General features: G+C 37.8%; 1 protein-coding gene and 1 pseudogene across 1 annotated transcript in view; both read left to right on the forward strand.

Moving 5' to 3' along the window:
- The first annotated feature begins 1,059 nt into the window (after window positions 1-1,059).
- Window positions 1,060-26,157, forward strand: part of LOC129894750 (protein AGENET DOMAIN (AGD)-CONTAINING P1-like) — a 29,032-nt gene continuing 3,934 nt past the window's right edge. The window contains exons 1-2 of the mRNA XM_055970402.1: window positions 1,060-1,231; window positions 12,116-12,279. Of these exons, the coding sequence (XP_055826377.1) occupies window positions 1,060-1,231; window positions 12,116-12,279 (336 nt within the window). The remainder of the gene's footprint in view (window positions 1,232-12,115; window positions 12,280-26,157) is intronic.
- LOC129897976 (5S ribosomal RNA) lies at window positions 20,925-21,045 on the forward strand (annotated as a pseudogene).

The raw sequence follows: 26,157 nt of genomic DNA on the forward strand, positions 1-26,157 counted from the left end.
TACACCAAATAAAAAGTTCAATTTGGTAGGGTTTGGGGGATGAATTCCCTGCCATAGTTCAGTAATTCCAAGATAGAGATTGGTTTCCTTTAGTGGATGCGCCACGAACTTACTATCCCAAGCTGCTTTTTGAGTTTTATGCCTCTTACCAAGTAAGGCAAGATGCGATGCAGCTTAGAGGGAATGTCGAGGATTTCCCATGTTTATGATCTATCTTAATAAGAGGTGTAGAAGTTTATATTACCCCGATGGCTATAAACTCTTTGTTTTGGGATTAGCTTACCTCTGGATCTGTGCTTGCAAAGAAGATTTCTTTTAAAAGCAGTCAACTCCAATGGGTGGACGACACTATTATTGCTGGCATGCCTTCCTTGGCTACCATTGGTAGTGAAATTAGATGACAAGATTTGTCCGTTGAAGTCAAACTATGGATTGACTTTGTGAGCACGGACTCATACCCTCCAGGATGACTGGACAATGCCCAATGAAGCTACTATTCTCATTGCCTCCCTTATATCCAATATTTACATCAACTATGGGGAGGTAACGGTTGTCCAAATGAAGAGAAAAGCCCATCAAAACAATCTTTCAATGCCATTATCGGTCTTAATAAGCAAGCTATGTGATAATGCATGCATTGGCTTTTTCCATTTGATAATGCTACCACTGCTATTGGGGTAATTGATCTTGATTAAAAGAAGGATGTTGAAGATCCTAGAATTAAAAAAAAGGAAGATGCTGACATTTTCTACATTTGAAGATGTCCTAGCCTAGGATGAGCCTACTCCATATGAGTCAGTAAATTCCTCCACTAAGGAGGACAAAAAGCCAAGCCTCTCTCCACATACGTTTGTCCCCTAGTAGAGTTCTTACCAGAAGTTGGTGGAGACCTCCTATGCCAATGGAAATCCACTTGTGAAGCTCACCAAAGAATACCCAAGATGATAAATAATGCGGTAACAAATGCCATGAAAGGGTTGGTAGACAAAGTGAATAAATTATGCAAATGAGTTGATGTACTGGAGGGTCCATCACTTTCTTTGGGAAGACATGAACACAATGAAGGGAAAAACACCTATGACCTTTGGAGAAATTCCCATGATGGATGAAGCTATGGTTGCTCTATGGACCAAACTCGGGCCTATTGATAAGTTGATTGCTAGCATGAGTATCAGTGCAGAGGAGGAGCACAATAAGGAGGCTGATTTAAAAGAGGATGCATATTTTCATAGTGCTTTGCATAAGTCATGAATGTCAGCTCAATAACGCTAGGGTGGACCAGAATCTCGTGCTCTAAGTGAGGCGTAGGTAACTTAGGAAGTTGTTTCCCCTTCCTTCTTGTTGTGATAGCATTGAGAACAATGCTAATTTTTAGTTAGGGGTGTTTTAGTTATCATGTTAGGGATGGATACTTTTATTTCTTGTTGTTAACTTGTGCCCTTGTAGGGATTCTACAGTTGTTTGGATAATCATTTTGAGACTTTGTCGGTCATCTTTGGATATTTTAGGTCTTGGTTTTGATGTTTTAATTATTCCCTTGTAGGGCTTGATAGGTTGATATGATTGTGTTGCTTTTGTTTGTAGAAATGTTGATCCAATATTTACATTGTTTTACTACCCATACTTACTACTTACGCTTAGTGCTCTAGCCGGGCCTCGTTTTCTCAATGATTATGAGTGTGCGATTCAATATCTCCTATGTGGATAGTAGATAATTAAATAAACTCCAAGGATTTTCTTCATACCACAGTTCTTTTCTAAGAAGAAGAATTTTCTTTTTCTTGAGTCCTATTTTATGTGTTGAACCGGGTTGGTATTTCCCTATGATAGATTGAGAGGCGTCTTTCTTAAGGAAAAATGCAATTTTTTTATTTTATTTTGAGTTTTTTGTTATAATTCTCACGAGCAGACCACCAAAAAAATTTATTGGCAAATTTTTTTTTAAAAGATTTTGAAAAATGTAGGAAAACATAAATTCTAAAGCAATATCTTGTCATTGCTCGTAAAGTTTTTTTGTTTTTGTAATTTACAAGTGTGTGTTGATTAACACGTTGTAGTTTGTCAAAACTCATTCATTTAATTTTGGGACTAGCTTGAGACCTTGTTGATTTTTGATGTCTTGTGTGGTGAGATTTTGAATAATTATTTTTATGCATATTGTCTAGAAGTTGCCCCAAAATGTGATTCAAGGCAAAATTCTAGATGTGCTTTTCTTGAAAGATGAACCTAGGCCCTCTTTTACTATTAACTTTATCCAAAATTTTCTTCTCAACCTATTTCATTGGTCAGCTTGTTTCACATCTTGATTTTTTTGAATCCTCTACTTTGTCACCATAATCTCTCCAATTTCTAATGATGAAATCATAGGCTAAAAGCCAAAGTTTAGGGGAGAAGAAAAGAATGAGATTGTGTTGTAGGAAAAAGACTAGGCTTGGGGGTGTGTGCATTAAGAAATGAAAGAGGAATGAGACAAAAGTATTTAGATCACCATAAGCTCAATTTAAAAAAGCTTAGTGAATTCATGAATGAAAGAGCAAAAGGAAGAAAAATAAATTTTGGTGCTAGCTCATATTATGCACATCCTCGTGTGAAAAGAAGTATGTGCGTTTGAATAAATTATTGATATAATGAATGGAAGAAATAAGGTGAAAGCAATTCAATGATGTGAGCAATATGCTCATAGTGAGATATGATGGCATTTTGGAGATGTGTAAGTCACTTCGACCTAATGATATGTTACCCTTTGACCTAGCCCTAGCCTAAGTTTGACCCGCAAGTTCTTGGTGATTCCGAGCTTTTCTAATCTATTTTATTGACAATGTACATACCGGGCAAGCCTATGGTTCAATGTCTGTATACTTGAATTTTTTTGTAAAAGTGAACGTATTTGCATGATTTATAACCCCTTGATATGATATTCATGTTAATGTTGCTTGAAAGTTGATTTCAAATGAGAATGATTTTAACAGAAGATAAATGTTTCCTTATGATGATGGTCAAATCAATTGTGAGTCTTGTTTGCATATAGAGTCTTTCGTTTTGAGTTTTTTTTTAATTTTGATATCTTTGAGCCTTGTAACGTAGTTGCGCATATCCAATATTTTGTGTGGTTGAGCATCAATCCTATGATTTGTAAATGATTTGCTTGAGACAAACAATAGTTCAAGTTTGGGGTCTGATGAGTTGGTATTTTACCAACTTATTAGTCTCCTATTCATGAAATATTGCAATATTTTTAATACTAATAGAAGAGTGTTTAGGCCCTTGTTCTCTTGTGTGAAGAAATTTCTTAAAAAAAATAAAGAATGAAGGATTTGGAATGAAAAATTAATGAATACGTCGGAGGGGAACTGATGCCCAGCAAGAGTACACCGGCTCTCAGGTGCAACACAACTAAGAGGAAATATACTATTACATGAAGTTGCACTTGACAATTTTGTATCGGCATTTCGCATGTGCAAATGAAGTGGTGCCACACTGGTGCTGGATGGTTCTACACCAGCATTTCACCGGTGCAACACAAGTGAGAAACAAAAATTAAGAGGAAAACTTGTACTTGATGCTGAAAAGTGTTTATTTGGAAGGTTCCAAGGATATTATTGGGATATGTGTAATTATGTATTATAGTCTTCATCTCAATTGGGGATATTTTAGAATAATTTTCATTATTGAAAAGTAGAGAGTACAAAATAGACAGTGAAGGAGCCTTTGCTTGATGAAGAAAAAAACTTAAAATTGTACCTTTCCAAGCATGGATCCAAATTTGGTTACTAATTATGAATGGAATGGAGTATTTCTTTCTTGGTATATCCTCTATTTCTTTATTTATGAGTAGCTAAATCTTTGGCTACGGGTGTGTGTGCATGGTATGGGTGTAAACTTAAATGGGTAGTGATTAATTAGTTCTAAAATTTATTATTACGCATGAATCTATTATTGTCTACAAGATTTTTAATCCAAAAGTCAATCGTTGTTAATATTGGTCATACTCTCCAACTCTATTTTTATTTCACAAAGAAAAATAAGGTTGGGTAAAACTTTATTATTGAGGAGTTGACAAATTAGTCATATGATTAGATCTAGAGATAGAGCCTATTTGGCTTAGCTTATCAAAGATTATGTTTTAAAGAAAGTGCAGTCACTTGAAACATTCATTTCAAAATATTATAACTTTTCATTATAGATGGATATGATTTTCAAGAAAATTACCTTTGATCATGAAAACTCAAAACATTAGTATGTTTCAAATGGTTGTGAGCTTAGTCTAACCAACAATATATTTAATACATTTGAGGAATGACCCACAATATGATTTCAGATACATATTTCATTATATATTATGAGCAAATATTAATATTATTTTGGAAGGACTATTTAGCACCGAGTGGACATGGGTTCCAGATATTCCATGTCCCAGAACTATATTGCCACTATATGATAAAGGTCTTTTAGCAATTGAGGTTAACTTCAACCCTTTGATGCTCAATTAGTGGATCCACATTAGACATAAAAGTTCTATACCCTGCCAAGGTATAGGGTAACCCTCCCAACTAGGTCAGTTGTTGGACTTCATATTTTTCATATGATTTATGTCGGTTGTAAAAAAATTCCCCACAAAAAGTACAGTTATATAATTTTCAGTATTTGCTATTATTGCATATATTCATTCAACTTTGAAGTTTTGTTGTGTAATGACCTTCCATGTCATTTTCTCCTTAGTGCCTTCTTTTTCATCATTTAAAATATTCCTATAGAGACTCTAAGTCATTTATGACTTACTGACACTGATTGTTTGGTCGCCTGTTCATTTGGGTTTTATAACCGTTTCCCTATTTTTGAGCTTTTGAAACATAAAAAGTTGATTTCGGTCATAAAATAGGTAAAAGACCTTAAAACGGAATTCTAACGGTTCCATCATCTCTATAATGACCAAATTAGGCTAGTAGCATAGTTGACACGAGTATCGAGGTATTCTGTGCAAGTTTGGGGCCATTTGGCGTTTTAGCCTTTGAAATTTGGTCTAAAGTTGACTTTGGTCAACATTCTTGGAAAATGCATTCGGATAAAAATTCTGTCAGCAAGGTTAGCTCTAAAATGTCATGTTTGGTCAAGAATGACCTTCCATTCACTTTTCGAGGCTTCCCACCTAATCTCGAGGCCCATTGTGGAACTTGGCTAGAAAAAACATTTGAATATGGGATCCATTTTTCATTAAAATAATATCGTATGAAAATTTCAAATGTGCAATTGAGTCTGTAATGTAGAATTTAGTGTGTAGCATATCTCGTTTGAGTGCACAAGATTCTGAATGATTTCGAGCACCCTATTAGAGACTTGGACAGTGCAAAATCTCCACGTTGCAGCAGTCGCTGGTGTATGGGAGATTTGTTCTCTACATTCGCGGAGAGGAGGCTCTTTCTTTTCCGCATTCGCTAGCCACTGCCCGCATTCACAGAGGTCTGATGGTTTCTTCTCCGCATTCGCAGGTCAGGCTCTGCATTTGTAGAGCTTTGCTTCTTCCTTCTCCATGTTTGCGTGAAGGCTTTTGCGATTGCGAAGGTCTAACTCTTTCTTCTCTGTGTTTGCGGGCTACTGTAGCCACGCTCGCGGAGAGTAAATCCTCGGTCTTTTAATAAAGATGGAGGATGGGAATCGACTCATTCTTCATTCTTCAAACTTTGATTTCTCCTTCGATATAGGTTTGATTTGTGTGATTTCAAGTCCCAAGCATTTGGAATTTGTGGCTACGTGGGTTAGTAATCAGAAATTATCGAGGAGGATTCATTGGAGATAAATCTCTTATTTTAGCTGGTGTCCTATAAGCTTTAATCGTGATTTACTATGGAAATTCATGTGTGTGCTTGTTTGGATTTTTTCAATCCCAGAATTGTATTCCATTTTGGAACACAAGTTCGAAGAGGTATTTAGGACCTTTTCATGAAGTCAATTATAGAAATATCAAAGTGAGTCCCACATTTATTTTTTGACTCCGAAATTAGTTCATTTCTGATTTTAGTAAATTTTAGTGGAAAAACAACCGTATTGAAGTAGTGTACCTATTTTTGATAGAGTGACAGCATTCAGAGACTGTTTGGAAGGGGAAAGCTCTAGTTCTTTAATTTTGGAGTGTGCTAATTGGCCTATGGGTAGGCTATAACTTTCCTCTCCTTAGATTACGCTCAATAATGTGAATGATTTTTGATTAGTTGGAATTTGGGCTGGGTACCTATTGAATCATTCATAGGTATTTCAAAATCATGTTTTAGGCCTATTTTCGAGAATTATCCGGTATCTGTGAGAATGTTATTTTCCATTGTTGATCATCCATGCCTCGTGATATATTTGAATACTTGGTTTCTTATTTATTTGGAGTATGTTTGGCCTTATTCTAGGTTAGACTAGTGTTCGCCTTAGAAATGTATTATTAGGACTCGATAAGCCTTAGTTTTGCTCCGACGTCTCTTCGTCCGGCCTAGATCCTTCTAGGCTTGTGTAGTAGACCTGAGTCTGATAGTTTGGGCCTTTGCTAGCGGTACTCTTGCTCTGACGACATTCTATCCTTACTCCCCTGATTCTGTTGCTTTGTGAGTTTTGACGGCGATACCAAGTTCCGTTCTACCATTTAAGATTGGTTTTGGGTTCAACCTAGATGGTTTCATTGAATGGCTAGGTATGAATATTGTTCAACAAATATTTATGAGTATAGATCATTGGGAACATTTGCAGTAGCTATATTGGCACTTTCGATGAGCATCCAGATTCAAGCTCTGGTCTTGATCATAATGATACTTTTGAAGAACATGGGGTTAGAGGTTTAGACTCGATCACTTGGATACATATGAAGAGTATTCTGTTAGAGGCCTAGCTTCAGTTACTTAGATACTTATGATTGGTTGCTTTGGTACTTCTGGTGAGCATTTGGTTAGAGATCCGGCATCAGTTACTTTGGTACATCTAATCAGTTGCTTTGGTATTCTGGTGAACATCTAATTAGAGGTCTGGCCTCCATACTATCAGATTCTACTAGTTTGATTTGAGGTTCTGGTTCTACATTCTATGGTATTAGGTTCTCAGGTTCAGTTCTTGGTAGTTATAGCTATTTTGTGTACTTGTCGGGCTTATGGGGGTCCATTCGAGTTTTATTCAAACTTGCGCATGAGTTTACCTTTTGGGCTTATGAGGGCCCAGTTAGGTGTAGTTATCTTGTAGATTACTTTAGTCAGGGTCTTTTCTACACTCGTGTATATCTCATTACTTTACTTTAGGCTTCTGTTCGTGACCTTTTTCTATTCTATTCCTTCTTTTTATATTTCTTTTACATTTCAGACTCAGTAGGGATTAGATGCTTACTGGGTACCTATTATCTTGCTACGCGTAGTACACTCTGCATCTATTTTTGGGATGCAGGTCTGATCACCAGTGGCTAGTGTTGATTCGAGCTTGCAGTAGTCTGATCTAGATACGGGGGTGAGCACTTGGCATTTTAAACTCTTTCGGTCTACAACTGTATATATTTGACTAGTCTTTTATCTTTGAGATAAGTCTTGTTTTTGTGGTCCACTTTTGGGAGTTGTACCCTTTTATTTAGTCAGCTCTGTACTTGTGACTTCCAAGTTCTTGGAGGGGTCATTTTGTATATATATATTTTGGCTTGTTTCTGCTTACCTATCTTGTTTATCCAATGTATCTTTAAATTGCTTACACTTGTTTAGTTTCTACTCTTAAACCCCATTAGTTGTTGTTCCATGTTACCAGTTGGCTTACATACTGGTGGGTTATATCAGGTGCTATCATGACTCGAGAAGTCAGTTTGTGACATGTGTTTAAAACACATGCATGCATTACTATTGAGTTGACTTTATTTCAGTCTATCTTAATAGTTATTCACTTAGATCTTTATGTTCAGTTTTAGCCAGTGGTTTCACTCAGTTATTTTACAGACCTTACATTCCATATACTGACGCCATTCAATATTACATCATTTTATGATACAGATTTAGGTACTCATGATAGCAGGCGCATCATTAAGACTACTTTTATCCAGCTTTGGTGAGACCTCGTTAATTTCAGAAGGCTCCAATATATCTTGAGTATTAATTAATGGTATATATTATTAGTAGAGTATTTAGGTAGCCTGGGGTCTTGTCGCCATAACCTAACTTCAGTATTTTAGAGGCTTCATAGATAAGTTAGTCTAGTTATAACTTTCTACATTGTTTTACAAATATATATATATTATTTAGATTTTCAGTTCTTTAAATAAAGCATTTGAGTTTGGTTCTAAAGTTATTGCATGCTCATCTTTTAAAATCTTCTGCGTAATTAGTATAACATTCAGTACAATAGTAAGTTAGTCCAAGGATTCACTTGGGATCAACAATGATACTAAGTGCAGAACATGCCAGGGTGTAGGCTCGGGGAGTGACAAACCTAGTATCAGAGCACATAGTTCAAGTTCCATAGAGTGTCTATGAAGCCATGTTAGTAGTATCTTATTTATGGATGTGAAGGCCCCACTTCTATAAATAAGGAACTATGAACATTTATGAAAAGTTTCTCCTTCTTTCATACTCTAGATCGTACAACAAAGTTGTTCCCTAATAAATATATATCGATCAGTGTATTCCTCCAAATCCTCTAGCTATTCCTCATCTTTAAGGTGCCAAAAAGAGTAGAGTTAATAATAGTTATTACTCTAGCACCCAAATGACGCCTTTTGAAGCATTGTATGAGAGGAGATGTAAGTCCCCGGTGGGATGGTTTGAAGTTGGTAAGATATCCTTGATTGGTCCAGATTTGGTTATCGATGCTATGGAGAAGGTAAGACTCATAAGGGAGAGGTTGAAGATGTCTCAAAGTCATTAAAATTCCTATTCCGATGTTATAAAAGGAGAGCTTGAATTTAAAGTGGGTGATTGGGTCTATTTGAAGGTTTCACTCATGAAGGGTGTAATGTATTTTGGAATGAAAGGGAAATTGAGTCCTAGGTACGTTGGACCTTACAACATATTGAAACGTGTTGGTAAGGTGTCTTATTAGTTAGATCTGCCACTTGAGTTAGCTATGGTTCACCTGGTGTTTCATGTATCTATGTTGAGGGAGTTCATGGGTGATCCAAACTCCATTGTTCCATTGAAAGATAATGTTGAGGAGAATTTTACTTATGAAGAAGTTTTGATGGAAATTTTAGACCAGCAATTTAAGAAGCTAAGGAATAAAGAAGTTGCGTCCGTCAAAGTATTATGGATGAATCAACAAGTAGAAAGTGCTACTTAGGAGGCAGAGGCGGATATGATGAAAGTATACTCGTACCTCTTTCCCTCTACTCAGGCCTAAAGTAGTAAGATGTTCTTACTCAAGCCAGTTGAACTCTTACGTATTCAGTTCCTCCTATGTCATTCATATGCATGCATGTTCATGAAAAGTAGATTTAAAGTTATGATTTTATGCTAAGTGGAAGTTTGCATGTCCCATGCATTTAAGATATCATCATTTTCATGTTGGGTTGCTAGTCCTCGTGCCCTGTCCTTTTCTGTGCCAATAAGTCTTATTCGAGGATGAATTTTCCCAAGGGAGAGATATTGTAAGACCCAAAAAATATGAAAGGTCCTAAACCAAAGAACCAAGGATGAATTTTTAGAAAATTGCAGAAACTGGCATCAGAATAAAACTTCCTATGGTTTTGAAGATTATGCTAAGTTGTATGTTCGTGAGTTGGTAAGACTTCATGGTGTACCTTTGTCTATCACATCGGATCAAGGTACACAATTCATTTCAAACTTTTGGATGTCGTTTCAAAATGGTCTTGGTATAAAGGTTAAGTTAAGTACCGCTTTTCACTCTCAAACCGACGGTCAAGCCAAAAGAACGATCCAAACTTTAGAGAATATGCTAAGGGCATGTGTTATTGATTTCAAAGGGATTTGGGATGAATATTTTCCATTTATTGAGTTTACCTATAATAATAGTTATCACTCTAGCATTCAAAGAACGCCTTTCAAAGCATTATATGGGAGGAGATATAGGTCCCTGGTGGGATGGTTTGAAGTTGGTGAGATAGTCTTGATTGGTCCAAATTTGGTTATCGATGCTATGGAGAAAGTAATAATCATAAGGGAGGGGTTTAAGATAGCTCAGAGTCGTTGAGGCTAAGTTGTAGGAGTTTTTTGCAAGGAACGTCATGGCATAATTCTTTTTAAATGCGAGAGTTTCATCTTTGAGAAATCACTGATTTAAGATTCTTCCATGTTCATTCTTTTAGCTCGAATTATAGGTTTTCCATTGCATGATCGACTCATTTTATTTTTCCAACCTCGCGTTGTGTTGTAAATTGATCTTGAGCTTGGGGTGCTACTTAGTTTCTATTTTTGGGGTTCATTTCAAAATTTCGGACATTGGTCCCACATTTCCCATCTTAGACTGCGAAATTGGTCCATCACCAAAAATTATAAAATTAGTGTCTAACGACCATAATGACGTTGTGATTTTTTTTGACAGTGTGGCAGCGTTTCGAGGTTGTTTAGAAGGGAAAAGCTCCACCACAGTGATTTGGAGTATGCGTGTTCATCCTAGAGGTAGGCTATGACTTTTCTTTCTTTAGATTGAGTTGGAATATGTGAAATCATGTTGATATTATTGGAATTTGAGTTGGGTAGCTTGTTTTAATATCTTAGGTGTTAGATATCATGTTTTAGGATTTTATTGGGGTTTTTAGGTAATTGAAAGCATGTGACCCTTTCTGTTAATTGTTAGTATTGTGGAGTATGCTGGTCTTAGTGTAGGTTGTAGACTTGCTTTAGATGCTCTGGCGTCGCTCCGGCGGGCGTAGATCCTTATAAAATAATGTAGTAAGGTAGTGCCTGGTGGTTTGGCCTCAGCTAGGCGGTAACCTTGCTTTTATGAATACCCTTTTCCATACCTCGATATGATTGCAACTTTCGAGATGCATCGATGATACTAGACTTTGTGATCATTTTGCTTTTGCTCTAGTGCAAGCTTTGGCAGTATATCAGTTAATTTATTGGGAAGAGGATTCTCGGGACTATTAGTATCCAGTTGGAAAGGAAAATATTCAGCACCATAGGATAAATTATCTGTGAGCCTCCGGGTACCCAACCTCAGCCTCTACCGTCTTTCTAGTATGATGAGCATCTGAGTACCCAGCCCTGGCCTCGATTGTACCAATATGTAAAGGCGATTATCCAAGTACCCAACCTCGGCCTCGACCATACTGATGTATTATGATGAGCATCTGGGTACCTAATACCGGCCTTGTCCATATTGAATATCTGGGCGAGCATCTGGGTCCTAGTCTGGCCTCGACCCCTAGAACTTTCCTAGTTCATCAATTCTGGGTTCAGAAATTACACAGTTCTTTGGTTCTTCGTATCATAGATTCTTGGTTCCTAGACTTGGTAGTTTTAACTATTCTGTTTACTCGGAGGGCTTATGGGGGTTCATCCGGCTTTTTATTTAAACTTACACATGAGTGTCCCGGCTTAGCTTATGGGGGCCCAGTTAGGTGTAGTCCTCTTAGGTAGTACCGTCTCTACTTAGATGCTTATCATGATTTCCATTTAGGATTATTCCTCTTTTTCATATTGTTTTTTCCTTTTCTACTTAGTGGCCTATGATTCCTATTGGGTACCTGTTATCTTAGTACTCATAATGCACTCTGTATCTACTTTCGTGATGCAACACTAAGCACCAGCTACCATCGTGGATAGATCAGGCCTGTTGCAGTTAGTTTGGAGAAAAGCGTGAGCACTTGACGTTTTGGGATCATATCAATCTCCTTCAGTATGGATGACCCATTTTTTTTACCTTTTTGAGACTAGCCAATTGATATATATATATATTCGGTCCATTTTTGGGACTTGTACTCATATTTGTTTTTGTAGTAGCTCTGTACTTGTGACCTCTAGGTTCTAGAAGGGATCTTTAGTTTTATATATCAGGTTTTGGTTTTGTTTTCGCTTATTTATTTTGACTATGTTAGGATTGTCCATTCATGATTAGTTTCTACCCTCAAACCCATTACTTGTCATTCCGGGTTTATGGGTTGGCTTACCTACTAATGGGTTATAGTAGGTGCTATCATGACCTGAAAAATTAGGTCGTGATAAATCAAGAATTGATATGATCTCAAAATCAATAAAAACAAAAGCATTCAAGAAACAAAAGACAACAAAAGTATTCCAAAAGGGTGATGAAGTTGAAATGGCAAGTCTAGTAGATGGCTTCATAGGTTCTTACTACAATGCAACTATTGTCACTTCCGTTGGCAGTTATCATTATTGTGACACCCCAGAATTTTTTTCGCAAAGACTCAAATATTTCTTCACGTGTGGGTAGACTCGAGACTGGAGGACTTGTAATTCTACACATGAGTTAGTATTAATTCCTAAGTATTTGAAGTGTGTTAGATGTGTTTAGGGGTCATAAGGGATCTCTAACACCAAGTCGAGTCCAAAGAACTCCAATCGATTAAGTTTTCAGACGAGTTAGTATAAGGTTCAACTTCAAATGACCATATCTCCTAGGATATAAAGAACTGGGTGGCCCACGACCTACCAAATTAAAGGTACTTGAGTCTTCCTTTCAACTCCACCAAGATTTCAATTTTTGGAGTTCGGATTCAAAAGTTATGTCCATCTTACTACAGACTAGTACTGCAGGAATTTCAGGCCTGGGCAAAATTTAGGCTTGGCGCTCCAGTGGCGCCCCACGCCACTATAGTGCCAGAAAACAACCTCAGTCATTTGGGGTTTGGTGCGATTCGCCACTATTAGATGTGCAGGGTTTTAAGCCTATTTTGGCTTGGCGCCGCAGTGGCGCGACGCGCCACTATAGCACCAACAAGGTTTTTGCCCAGTTTTTCAGATTTTTGAAGAGGGGCAACTTGGACTTTTCCCTAATTATATATACCCTATCCTTGAAAGTTTTGGGACCATTTTTCAGTCCTCCCTCTCTCTAAAAAGCCCTACAATTTTCCCTCTCTTCTTCTTCTTCTTCTTCTTTTCCAAATCCTTCTCCAACAAAGATTGTCTTCAAGAGCTTCAAGAATTCAAGCCTTCCATTGAAGACCTAACATCAAGGTTTCTTTAAAGTCTTCAAACAAGGTATGTAAGGCTAACCTAAAATATGGATTGAGTTCTTCCATATTCCCATAGATGTGTTGGATAGGAGTTGTGAAAGAGTTGAACCTTCTAAGAAGGTTTTCTTGAAAGTTTTCCTAAACTATAGAATGTTTTTAGATACTATTGGTTGGTTGATGATTTGAATGACTTGAGTTACTAAATAGTTATATTTCATATTATTAACTACAAATGTATCTTTGTATATAGATTTATAGATGTTGATGATATTCTTGAGTTGAGTTTTGTTGAGTGTATGGATTCATATTTCATTCACATGAACCCAAGATGAGATTTCTTTGGTCATAATTTGTCTTGAGTTGAGATGGATGGTTTTGTGTATATGTGTATTGATTGGAATGAAAAGAATGAATTGGATAGTTAAGAATGTCCTTTTGCTTCCATAAATTAAACATAGGACTAAAATAAGGATTTTGGAGTAGATGTTTGACAATTGATGTGATGATAATGTTTGATGATGATGATGATGTGATGATGATGTTTGATGATGATGTGAATAATGGTATTTGACGATGATATGAATGGAGAGGTTATGTTGATGAGCATGTTGTGTGATGAAGTGGATTGGAGTCTAATGCGATTTTGTGGTATGTGATGTGCATAATTTGAGTTGATTCGACTCTTAGGAATATTTTGAAAATAAATGATCTTTTGAGGAGGAGATTTAAATAAATTATTTGTGAACCTTTTTGCATAAACTATTTACACACTATTTTGAGTCTAAAGAATTATTAGTTTCATCTATGATTTAAAAAGAGTTTAAGCATGAGTTGAGTTTGAAAAGTCTTTTAATTATTTTGAACATGAGTATTTTGAGTATAAATGAGTTGAACATTTTTACATTAAAATGTCTATTTTGAGGTAGAGTTGAGGAGTTGAAATTATATTTTAAATGCATACAATATTTTCTACATCCATTGAGTTTAGATGGTATCAATTTAAAGAGAAGAGTTTGATGATTTGAGATGAGTCGATTTGAAAGAAGGTCCAATGAGGCCAAATTTGATTTGAGTTTTGAAAAGAGTCCAATGAGACTAAATGAGTTGATTTGAAAGAGTCCAATGAGACTAAATGAGTATTTTGAGTATTTTACTCACTTGATAGATATGAGCATATTGAGTCTTGGGAGGAGTATCGAGCACCGAATTGGGTAAGAGTATAGTCCATACTCGAACCAATAAACTACGTCGCCAAACATAGGAGGGGATGGAACCGTTAAAGTCGGATGCTTCCCATTTTATTGTCCTGACATTATAGGACTTGGTTGGATTGGATCCATGATTGGTTGATTCGTTCATACCCTGGCAAGGTATGAACGGATGTGGAAACAACGTCGGCTTGTTGTACTATCACTCGCTCATATGGTGATGGTTGTCGATTAGAGAAACTCCCAATTGAATGGATTGTTCTTGATATAATTTATCTGAATGTGATTGTTGATGATTGAGTTGAATTATAAAACATTGCATAGTTTAATTTGCATAGTTATTGAGTTGAGTCCTTTGAGTTGATTGTTGAGTTGATTTTATATGATTGGATTAGGTGATGTGTGATGGATTGGATTATATTATATGTTATTCGATAGTGTACGATTGAAAGGTATATGATTTGATTGGATCGGATCGTATATGACCGGATTAAACTGATTGTATACTATTGGATTGAATTGGATGGTATACGATTTGATTGAACTGTATTATGTATGATTGTATTGGATTTTATGATGTGTGATTGGTCTTTGTCTAAAAATGTATTCTTACTTTAGACTTATGACGCCTTATTTGAGTCTCTCTTATCTTTCTGATTTGGAGATATTGGACCAACGTTATTCATCGTTGAGGTATGTTTCATTCTGCCATATTACATACTCATACATTCCATGTACTGACATCCATTTGGACCTGCATCATTTCATGATGCAGAGACAGGTTTAAGAGATCGTCAATAGAAGCACCATTGAGGATCTATACACACTCAGCGTATTGGTGAGTTCTTCCCTACATCCGGAGGACACCGCTTATATTATTCTTGCATCGAGTTAGCCCTTTTCATTTTGAATTGAGGTAGCCATGAACATGTCATTAGTACCAATTAGATAGTAGTGATAGATGCTTCATAGACTAGATAGTGAAGGGTCGATTGAGTATTTCTTTCCTTACATTATTCTTGTCAAACTATTTTTAATGACAAATATTAGAGTTGATTTGTTGGCCCATGGCCTTTATTCTTTCAGTTAGATCGATGTTTTGAGTTGCCCACCAAATATTCTCTTTATTGTTTTTTGTGTTCTGCTGATTGAATGAATGAACGGATGTGTGATCAGCTATGTGGTTCGTTTGGGAGCCAGAAATGGTTTCTGAGTGCGGGTTACATCTAAGGTACCTTCTCGGGGCGTGACAAACATCGTATCAGAGCACAGAGTTCAAGTGTCCTAGGGAGTCTATGAAGCTATGTCAAGTAGAGTCTTGATTATGGGTGTGGTGTGCACCACACTTATAATCAGGAGGCTATAGGACATTAAGAATTTGTTTCCCTTCTTTCATATTCTGAGTTCGTGCGATAGAGTTTAACTCTATGAATGTTCCCTTCTAATTCGTGCGTTGCTCAAATCCATTTGACTACCCCTCATACTCAAGGTAGTTGAAACGGTAGATATGAGATTCTTGTTGATGAGTTAAGATAAAGTCTTGAGGAAGGGAAGAGAAGGCACAAGGCTTGAGAGGAGCCGATTACTGTGCTTAACTCTATTGATTTGGAAGAATGTACTCTCATTCGTATGGATCGTGCGTTGAGTTAGAGCGAGATGTATCCTAGAATCTTATCACTACATCTTGATTCGAATGTCACCTTCGAGGGGGAAGTTGCATATCTGAGTGATAAGTTTTACTATTAAAGGGAATATGGTTTGAGGTATAGTGAGCTATGGTTGGTAGAATGATTGTAGAGGTAGGAAGAGGGAGTTAGAGGAGTAGAACTGAAGTAGTAAGAATGGTGGTTGATTGAGGCCTACAACTAGAGTGGAGTATCTATAGGGTGAGTAATGAGGTGTAATAAATGATTGTGATTGTTATACTCCATACCTTTATGCTTTGGAACGTCTTCTTAAGCTTCTTGAAAGATGTCCCGTGACCCAAATTATCTATAACATGATTAAATAACTCTAAGGAAGGGAGGACGTGATGCCCCTTAAGAATGAAGGTTGGAAATAGGTCTATAAGGATTTGAAACGAATTGGAGGCCAAAATAACAAGTCGTAGGACTCGAATTACTTACGTAAGCTACCAACTTGGATGACTTACATAACTAAGCCACTGGAGTACATGTTGAGCTTACGTAGCAAGGATTACATGGGCTCCTAAAGTAAGACAAGATTACGAACCCACGGGAGAGGCGGAAGGAGGCGTAGCACCTACTCGGAAGCAGGTGATGCACCTACTTTGACTAAGTAGGTGATGCACCTACTTGGACTAAGTAGGTGACGCACCTACTTGAGGTGGGTCCCACACCGCCATATGGTAGCCTTGGAGGCTAGGTATGGATTCGTGGCCCAATAAGGGCTTGACACGTGTCACCCTTAGGGGATGACATGTGGCACTTCCTAAGGAACCATATATATGTATGCTAATGACTCTTAAGTCATTATTTATCCAAAATCAGCCCAAAACATGGAGAGACAAATGTGGAGAAGAAGAAGGGAAGGAGGCAGCCATGGTTTAGAAGAATTAAAGGTGAGTTCTTCACTTTTCCTCCGTCAATTAATTATCTACGGTGTTCCTCAATTACGTGGAGTTATATATATGTATATTACGATGCCTACGGAACCATATTTTCAGTTCTTCACTTGGAAAACTAAGAGAAACTTAAAGAGAAAACACTAGGGAATAGACCCATTTTTGGAGGGGACAGTTGTTAGTAATATTGGTATAATTTCTTGTTATAGCCTAGTTTCGGGTGATTCAATATGTTTTGGAAAGTTATTTCATAGGTATATAACTTTTATTTATACTTTCAAATCCAGTTTTTCTTTTAGCTTCGCAAAAAAGGGTGATGAAGTGTAGAGGAGGTACTGCCCAGATTTGGTTTTGAAAATCCTGCACGGACAGTTGTGAGTATTTTGGTCATATATTTTTGTACAAAATTGCTGTAGGGGTAATTCAAAATTTTTTGAGACCTTGATACACATGTCTATAACTTTCATTGAGGCCACAAATCTTGTTTCCTTCAGTTACCCCTTCGAAACTAAGCGACAATACAAGACAGTAGGCTGTCCAGAATTCACATTTTGATAGGTTTGGCGAGTTTTGGCCAATTTTGGAAAAGGTAAGGTTTTTAATTTCAATTTGAAGTTTATGGTATTTTATATGGTGTATTACACCCCTTTTATGCTGCTGGAAGTTTAAGAATGTCGTAGAAATGCTCGACGTTCGAAATAAACTAAATTAGAATCGCTATAGTTAAATTGTCGTCGAAGGATAGTGTTGTTCGTGTGAGGTGCTGCTGCAGGGGTGTGATGTTTTATTGCAGGGACTAAATATGTTCTAATATGGGTTAGGGTGCTTCTGGTTGAATCCACACGACCCCTCGTTGCGTATAATGAAAGGCGTTACAAAATAAAGGCTAGATGCCCTATTGTGCTACCGTATTTTAAATAAGTCGTTTGGAGTTTATGTTGTATATTGTTGGTGTGAATTGCTGCAGGTTGTTGTTGTTGGTTGGCTTTAGGTCTTAGGGACCTAATTGGAAGTTTGGATAGGGCACATTATAGGGGAGGTGCTGCCCAATTTTTGTCGACGCGTTAGCGAATAACAGAACTAGTCGGGGAAACGACTAAGGAAATAGATTCCATTAATACTAAGATGTAACCTAGGGTGATAGAAAGTAAAAGGGGTTGATATTCATACTACTTTCATGTTGAATAGGTTCAAATGACGGCGAGGCAAGCAGGATAAGGAATAATTCAGACAAGGTATGTGAAGCTTTCTTTTGGCATGTTTTCGGCATAAGTATGTAAAGCTTATATTCTTTTCTTTTGGCATGTATTAGTCTTAAGTGAATTGTGTATGTAATATGAGAATAATTCCATTCATAGAACCCCGAGTATGGTTCATCAATCTTATTCACTTCTAGATATTAGAACTCCTGCGCTAGTTGAGTTATGGACTTGTAAGTCTTCTATATGCTGAAAAGTAGTGTATGTAAAGCTATTCCTACTTCTTTTGGCATGTATTACATATAAGTTATGAATGGTTTATACATATGAAACATGGGAATAACTCCATTCATGAAGTTCCGAGTACAATTTATAATTCTTATCCACTTCGTGATGGTAGAACTCCTGTAATAGTTGAGTTATTATCGTTTAAGGCTTCTATATGATAAAAGGTAATATATGTAGAGCCTATCACTTCTTTCTTATGGGATGTCTTAATATAAATGAAATAAGATATGATTTGAGTGTAGAGGTAGTTCCAATGGTAAGTTCCAAGTATAACTCGTGACTCGAGTTCACTCCTAAATGCTAAGGGCCTTAAAGTAGTTAAACTACTACCCTCGAGCCTTCTATAGACTAAATAGTGATTGGATGTGTAAGCTCCTAAACCTGGGGGTTCTTGGGCATACTTTACGATAATAGTTGAGGGATATTTGATATGTTACAGAGTTTTGCGTGCACGTATATGTATTATGATATATATATGGATCGGGCCAGACGTACCTCGACACATTTTGCTATGTAAGGATCGGGTCATACGTTCCACGACAAATTATGCATTATACGGATCGAGCCGTCGTACCTCGGCATTATTATGCATTATACGAATCGGGCTGTCGTACCTCGGCATTATTATGCATTATACAGATCGGGTCGTCGTACCTCAGCATTATTATGCATTATATGGATCGGGCCATCGTACCTCGATATTATTATGCATTATACGGATTGAGACGTCATACCTTGGCATTGTTATACGATATACAGATCGGACCGTCGTTCCTCGGCAATATTATATGATACATGGATTGGGTCATCGTTTCTCAGCATGTACTTTTTATATACAGGGATCGGGCTGTACATCCCACAGTGTTAATGGCATATATATACCTAGCATGATAGATGATGTGTTTGTAACACTGAGTCCCCGAGCGGGCCAGATACGGTATGTGATAGCGGTATACATGACTTTATTTTGTGAGGTGCAGGCACAGTACCCTATTAAATGTTAAACATGGTTTCCTGCATCCCTGGTTCAGTTGTTATCTTAGTTATGTTGTGCTTATATACTCAGTACTTTTATCATATTGACCCCCCTTTCTTCGGGAGGCTGCGTTTCATGCCTACAGGTACAGATGTTCATTTCGGAGATCCGTCAGCTTAGGATTTCTGCTCAGCTATATTGGTAGTACTTCACTATTTCAGAGCCTAGCTTTTTAGTACTACTCCTGCGATGTATATATTTGTTTATGCAGGGGTACGGTGGGGGCCCTGTCCCACCATATTTTGTCGTTTCTATTCTTAGAGGTCTGTAGACATATGTGTGTAGGTTGTTTAGGAGTTTATTTCGGGTATGCCTATATGATATGTTATAAAAGCTATTATGTTGTGGCAGCATTATCGGCTGGCTTTCCCTTTTATGACATGATGCAAATGAAAGAGGCCACACGTGTATGAATATTTTATCACCTACTGGGTTCATGTGTTTGGTTCCTATATCTAGGAGCCTATATGAACATGGAAAAGTTTTAACCCATTGAGGTTTTTGTGAGCAGTATCACGTTATACATAGTCCAATTTGACTGTAGTCGACAGTTACGTAAATTGGGGTCCAGGTAGGACCCTAGTCGCGGCCCACGAGGTTGGGTCATGACAGAAAAGGTATCAGAGCAGTTCATCCTTAGAGTGTCTATAGACCGTGTCTAGTAGAGTCTTATTTATCGGTGTGTTGTGCACCACATCTATAGACAAGAGGCTGCAGGACATTTAGGAAATTACCTTTATTTCATATCTACGATCGTGCGACATAGCCGAGTCATAGGGAATGAAATTCCTCATACTAACTTGTGATTTCAGCAGAAGGACAACATCGATAGAAGAAGGTTACTGACAATATTAGAAGTTACACAACATGCAGGTAAGCAAGGAACGAATGATAGGTGTCAGGTAAGGTATTGAATTACGGTTGACATGTAAAGTTGAAAATTGAAAGGAAAAGTAGACGGAAAGTCTAAACAGGTGCAGTTCGAGTTGGACATACGAGGTAAGTCCATCAGTTTATACTATTATTGATATTGGGTGCCCTGTGAGGCTGCGATATGACGTGATATAATACGTATATATGTATCTTTATGCGTATTGCCCTATGAGGCATTATTGGCATTTTCTGCGTGCAGGTGTTGATATAGTAAGAAATACAGAGGAAACTCTGCCCAAATCTTCCTTGAAATAAAAGGAAAATGATTTAGGAAAGACTGGTAGTTCTGGATAGAACGATATATTAAGGATAAGATTAACTAACAAGGGTAAGTAACCCACAATAAGAATCATGAAAAAGGTTAAGAAGTGTTATACTATGGGGTAGAATGCGAATAGGATATGATGTGAATATAATGAGAATAGTTATGAAAATAAGTAAACCCTTATGAGGAAGTAGCTAAAGATAGGATGTGGTTCGTGTAATAAGAATATAAGGGTAACTTGGGCAGTGCAGCTTGGCCTACTGGATCAGCTGCTGGGTCATCATCTTCTTCAGTAGCTATGCACCCCATGGGGCAGGATGCAATCATACCAGCATTAATGCACCGGATCCCATTAGAACTCCAAAGTTAAGCGTGCTTAGGCGAGAGTGGTACTAGGATGGGTAATCTCCTAGAAAGCCCTATGCAGCTGTGACATAAGATGATATGGATGTATGTATACGTTGTCCTTGCATGGCATGGTGGTATAAAGAAGTGTTGTGGATATGTGATTCCACCGTGAAAGATGACAAGACCCATTGGGATAGGGGATGTAGCTTTGCAAAAGAATTGATACAACCTACGAATGTAGGTATGCCAACAGTAAAACTAGGTGATTACTTGATAAAAGAAGTCGGTAGTAGCCATGTAACTGCCATACTCGAATACATTAAAGGAAGGTATAAGATAGTTTGAAGCAAAACCTTTAAGGTACAATCAGTACTAAGGACAAAAGCTATAGTGGAGCCTTAACATTAGATGAAAGAAGCAAGGAACGATACAGGTTTACGTGCAGACTAGTATGGCGATGCTAAGGCATCTTGAGCTACTTTAAGCTCCTATACATGTTCGTGTAAAGGGTGCAATAGGATGTGTGGTAAGAGAACTAGAAAAAAAGAAATGAAAAAGAAATATCACCTGTTCCCTATGCCTGCAGGTAATCCTAACCTTTGGAACTCTGATATTGATTGCTTGATGAAAGTATATGTTATGGCAACGGGATAGAGGACCTCTCCATATAATCGGTATAAGGTCCGGAGGAAGGTTTTGGTTTACATTCGAGGATGAATGTTCTAAAGGGGGGAAAGATGTTATACCCCGTACCTTTACTTTTGGAACGTCTTGTTAAGCTTCTTGAAAGATGTCCCGTGACCCAGATTATCTATAATATGATTAAAGAACTCTAAGGAAGGGAGGATGTGACGCCCCTTAAGAGTGAAGGTTGTAAATAGGTCTATAAGGATTTGAAACAAATTGGAGGCCAAAATAACAAGTCGTAGGACTCGACTTACTTACGTAACCTATCACGTTTTGATAGGTTTGGCGAGTTTTGGCCAATTTTGGAAAAGGTAAGGTTTTTACTTTTAATTTGAAGTTTATGGTGTTTTTATATGGTGTATTACACCCCTTTTATGCTGCTGGAAGTTTAAGAATGTCGTAGAAATGCTCGACGTTCAAAATAAACTAAATTAGAATCGCTATAGTTAAATTGTCGTCGAAGGATAGTGTTGTTCGTGTGAGGTGCTGCTGCAGGGGTGTGATGTGTTGTTGTAGGGCCTAAATATGTTCTAATATGGGTTAGGGTGCTGCTGGTTGAATCCACACGACCCATCATTGCGTATAATGAAAGGCGTTACAAAATAAAGGCTTGACGCTCTATTGTGCTACCGTATTTTTGAATAAGTCGTTTGGAGTTTATGTTGTATATTGTTGGTGTGAATTGCTGTAGGTTGTTGTTTTTGGTTGGCTGTAGGTCTTAGGGACCTAATTGGAAGTTTGGATAGGGCACATTATAGGGGAGGTGCTGCCCAATTTTCATCAATGCCTTAGCGAATAACAAAACTAGTCGAGGAAACGACTAAGGAAATAGATTCCATTAATACTAAGATGTAACCTAGGGTGATGAAAAGTAAAAGGGGTTGATATTCATACTACTTTCATGATGAATAGGTTCAAAGGACGGCGAGGCAAGCAGGATAAGGAATAATTCAGACAAGGTATGTGAAGCTTTCTTTTGGCATGTTTTCGGCATAAGTATGTAAAGCTTATCTTCTTTTCTTTTGGCATGTATTAGTCTTAAGTGAATTGTGTATGTAATATGAGAATAATTCCATTCATAGAACCCCGAGTATGGTTCATCAATCTTATTCACTTCTAGATATTAGAACTCCTGCGATAGTTGAGTTATGGACTTGTAAGTCTTCTATATGCTGAAAAGTAGTGTATGTAAAGCTATTCCTCCTTCTTTTGGAATGTATTACGTATAAGTTATGAATGGTTTCTACATATGAAACATGGGAATAACTCCATTCGTGAAGTTCCGAGTACAATTTATAATTCTTATCCACTTCGTGATGGTAGAACTCCTATAATAGTTGAGTTATTGCCGTTTAAGGCTTCTATATGATAAAAGGTAATATATGTAGAGCCTATCGCTTCTTTCTTATGGGACGTCTTAATGTAAATGAAATAAGATATGATTTGAGTGTAGAGGTAGTTCCAGTTGTAAGTTTCGAGTATAACTCGTGACTCGAGTTCACTCCTAAATGCTAAGGGCCTTAAAGTAGTTAAACTACGACCCTCGAGCCTTCTATAGACTAAATAGTGATTGGATGTGTAAGCTCCTAAACCTGGGGGTTCTTGGGCATACTTTACGATAATGGTTGAGGGATATTTGATATGTTACAGAGTTTTGCGTGCACGTATATGCATTATGATATATATATGGATCGGGCCGGATGTACCTCAGCACATTTTGCTATGTAAGGATCGGGTCGTACGTTCCATGACAGATTATGCATTATATGGATTGGGCCGTCATACCTTGGCATTATTATGCATTATACAGATCGGGCCATCGTACCTCGGCATTATTATGCATTATACGGATTGGTCTATTGTACCTCAGCATTATTATGCATTATATGAATCGGGCCATCATACCTCAGCATTATTATGCATTATACGGATCGGGCCATCGTACCTCGTTATTGTTATATGATATACGGATTGGGCCGTTATTCCTCGACATTATTATATGATACATAGATCGGGTTGTCGTTCCTCAGCATGTACTTTTTATATACAGGGATCGGGCTGTACATCCCACAGTGTTAATGGCATATATATACCTAGCATGATAGATGATGTGTTTGTAACACCGAGTCCCCGAGCGGGCTAGAAACGGTATGTGATAGTGGTATACATGACTTTATTTTGTGAGGTGCAGGCACAGTACCCTATTAAATGTTATACTTAGTTTCCTGCATCCCTGGTTCAGTTGTTATCTCAGTTATGTTTTGCTTATATACTCAGTACATATATCATACTGACCCCTCTTTCTTCGGGGGGCTGCATTTCATACATGTAGGTATAGATGTTCATTTCGGAGATCCGCTAGCTTAGGATTTCCGCTCAGCTATATTGTAAGTGCTTCACTATTTCAGAGCCTAGGTTTTGAGTATTGTGTCACGACCCAACCCCGTAGGCCGCGACTGGGGTCAGACCTGGACCCCCGTTTATGTATTTGTCGACTGTAGTCAAATTGAACTATGAGTGAAGCGATACTGCTCACAAAAACCCCAATGAGTTAAAACTTTTTCGTGTACTTATGGCCTCTTTCATTCATATCGTATCATGGAAGAGAATGCAAGCCGACAAGGCTGCCATAACGTAAAAACATTTACAATGTGCCATAAAGGCACAGTCGAAATAAACTCATAAACAACCCACACATATATGTCTACAGACCTCTAAGAATAGGAACGACAACATATAGCGGGACAGGGCCCCCGCCGTACCCCTATGTAACCAAATATATACATCGGTAATTTGGTACCAAAACTTGGCTCCAAATCAATGGAGCTTCTTCTAAACTTGCTGAGTGGAATCTTGAGCTGGTGGACTCCCAAAGGGTGACACGTGTCACACCCTTAGACAACCACCTCAATTATACAACCAATCCATGGTTGCCATGTGACAGGTGGGGTTCCACCCCATGGTGTGTCACCTGCTGCCACGTGTCACTTTCTTGAGCTGCCATGTGTACCTATCACGTGCTGCCATGTGTCAAGTAGGTGAGTCACCTACTTGCTTTAAGTAGGTGCATCGTTTTCTTATTTCTCTTCCATGGGTTCGTAATTTCATCGCACTTTAAGAGCCTATGTATTCCTTGCTACTTAGTCTCAACACGCACTCGAGTAGCTTAAGTACGTAAGACCTCCAAGTTGGTAGCTTACGCGAGTCAATCGAGTCCTACGTCTCATTTCTCGGCCTCCAACTCCTTTCGAATTTTTATAACCCTATTTCCAATCTTCCTTATTATGAAACATTTCGTTCTCCTTTCCTTGGAGTTATCTGATAGTATTATTAACTATCCGACTCACATAATGACTTTTAAGAACCTTAAGAGACTTCCCAGAAACTTGAGAAGTTTAAGAAGCATTCTAAGGTATCAAAGTACGGGGTGTAACATCCTTCTCCTGCGATGTATATATTTGTTTATGCAGGGGTACGGCAGGGGCCCTGTCCCGCCATATATTGTCGTTCCTATTCTTAGAGGTCTGTAGACATATGTGTGGGAGTTGTTTAGGAGTTTATTTTGGTTATGCCTATGCGATATGTTGTAAAAGCTATTATATTGTGGTAGCCTTATCGGCTGGCTTTCCCTTTCATGACATAATGCAAATGAAAGAGGCCACACGTATATGAATATTTTATCACCCACTAGATTCATGTGTTTGGTTCCTATATCTAGGAGGCTATATGAACATGGAAAAGTTTTAACCCATTGAGGTTTTTGGGAGCAGTATCACGTTATACATAGTCCAATTTGACTATAGTTGACAGTTACATAAATGGGGGTCCAGGTTGGACCCTAGTCACGGCCCACGGGGTTGGGTCGTAACAGTGATAGTTCTAGTTTTAAGATTTTATTTAGTAGGCTTGACATGATGTATGCGAGAGATTAAGATATTAACTTGCGAGGAGAGTGTGGTATGAATGGAGGGGTTATGTGACCCTCAGATGTAAATAGTGAATTGAGTCTAAGTCATATGGTAAGAAGAGGCTTAAGTGGCGTATATGAAATAGTATAGATTTGAATGAGGTTCTAAATTTGTGAGTCGCTTTGAGTGACTAGTTAGAGTCCTTTAGTTGTTGCCTTTAAGCTAAGGGGGAGATGATGAGGTAATGAGCCAAAGTAAGTCTTGATCTTCCGATAGTGATGAGTTAGCCAAGATGATAGTGGATGGAGTTGAGCGAGAGTAAATGAGGGAGAGTGAGTGCTTACCAATTGTGATAGTTGTGTTATACTTGTCTAGTTGAGGATAAATGTGTGGAGGAGGAGTGAGATGAGACCTTGTGATGAGAAATAGATAGGTAAGAGTATGTTATTGTGTCTCTGGGAAAGAGCTCATACGATGATGAGGGTATAAGTATTAAAGTAGGCTCGAGAACTCTTAGATATGAGTGAGGTAGTTAGAGTGATAATCTTGAGTGTATGGTTGTCACTGTGAGAGTGATGGTAGTAGACTAATGATTGCATCTGGGG

The sequence above is a fragment of the Solanum dulcamara genome, chromosome 7 (genome assembly GCF_947179165.1).
Source record: "Solanum dulcamara chromosome 7, daSolDulc1.2, whole genome shotgun sequence".
Lineage (NCBI taxonomy): Eukaryota > Viridiplantae > Streptophyta > Magnoliopsida > Solanales > Solanaceae > Solanum > Solanum dulcamara.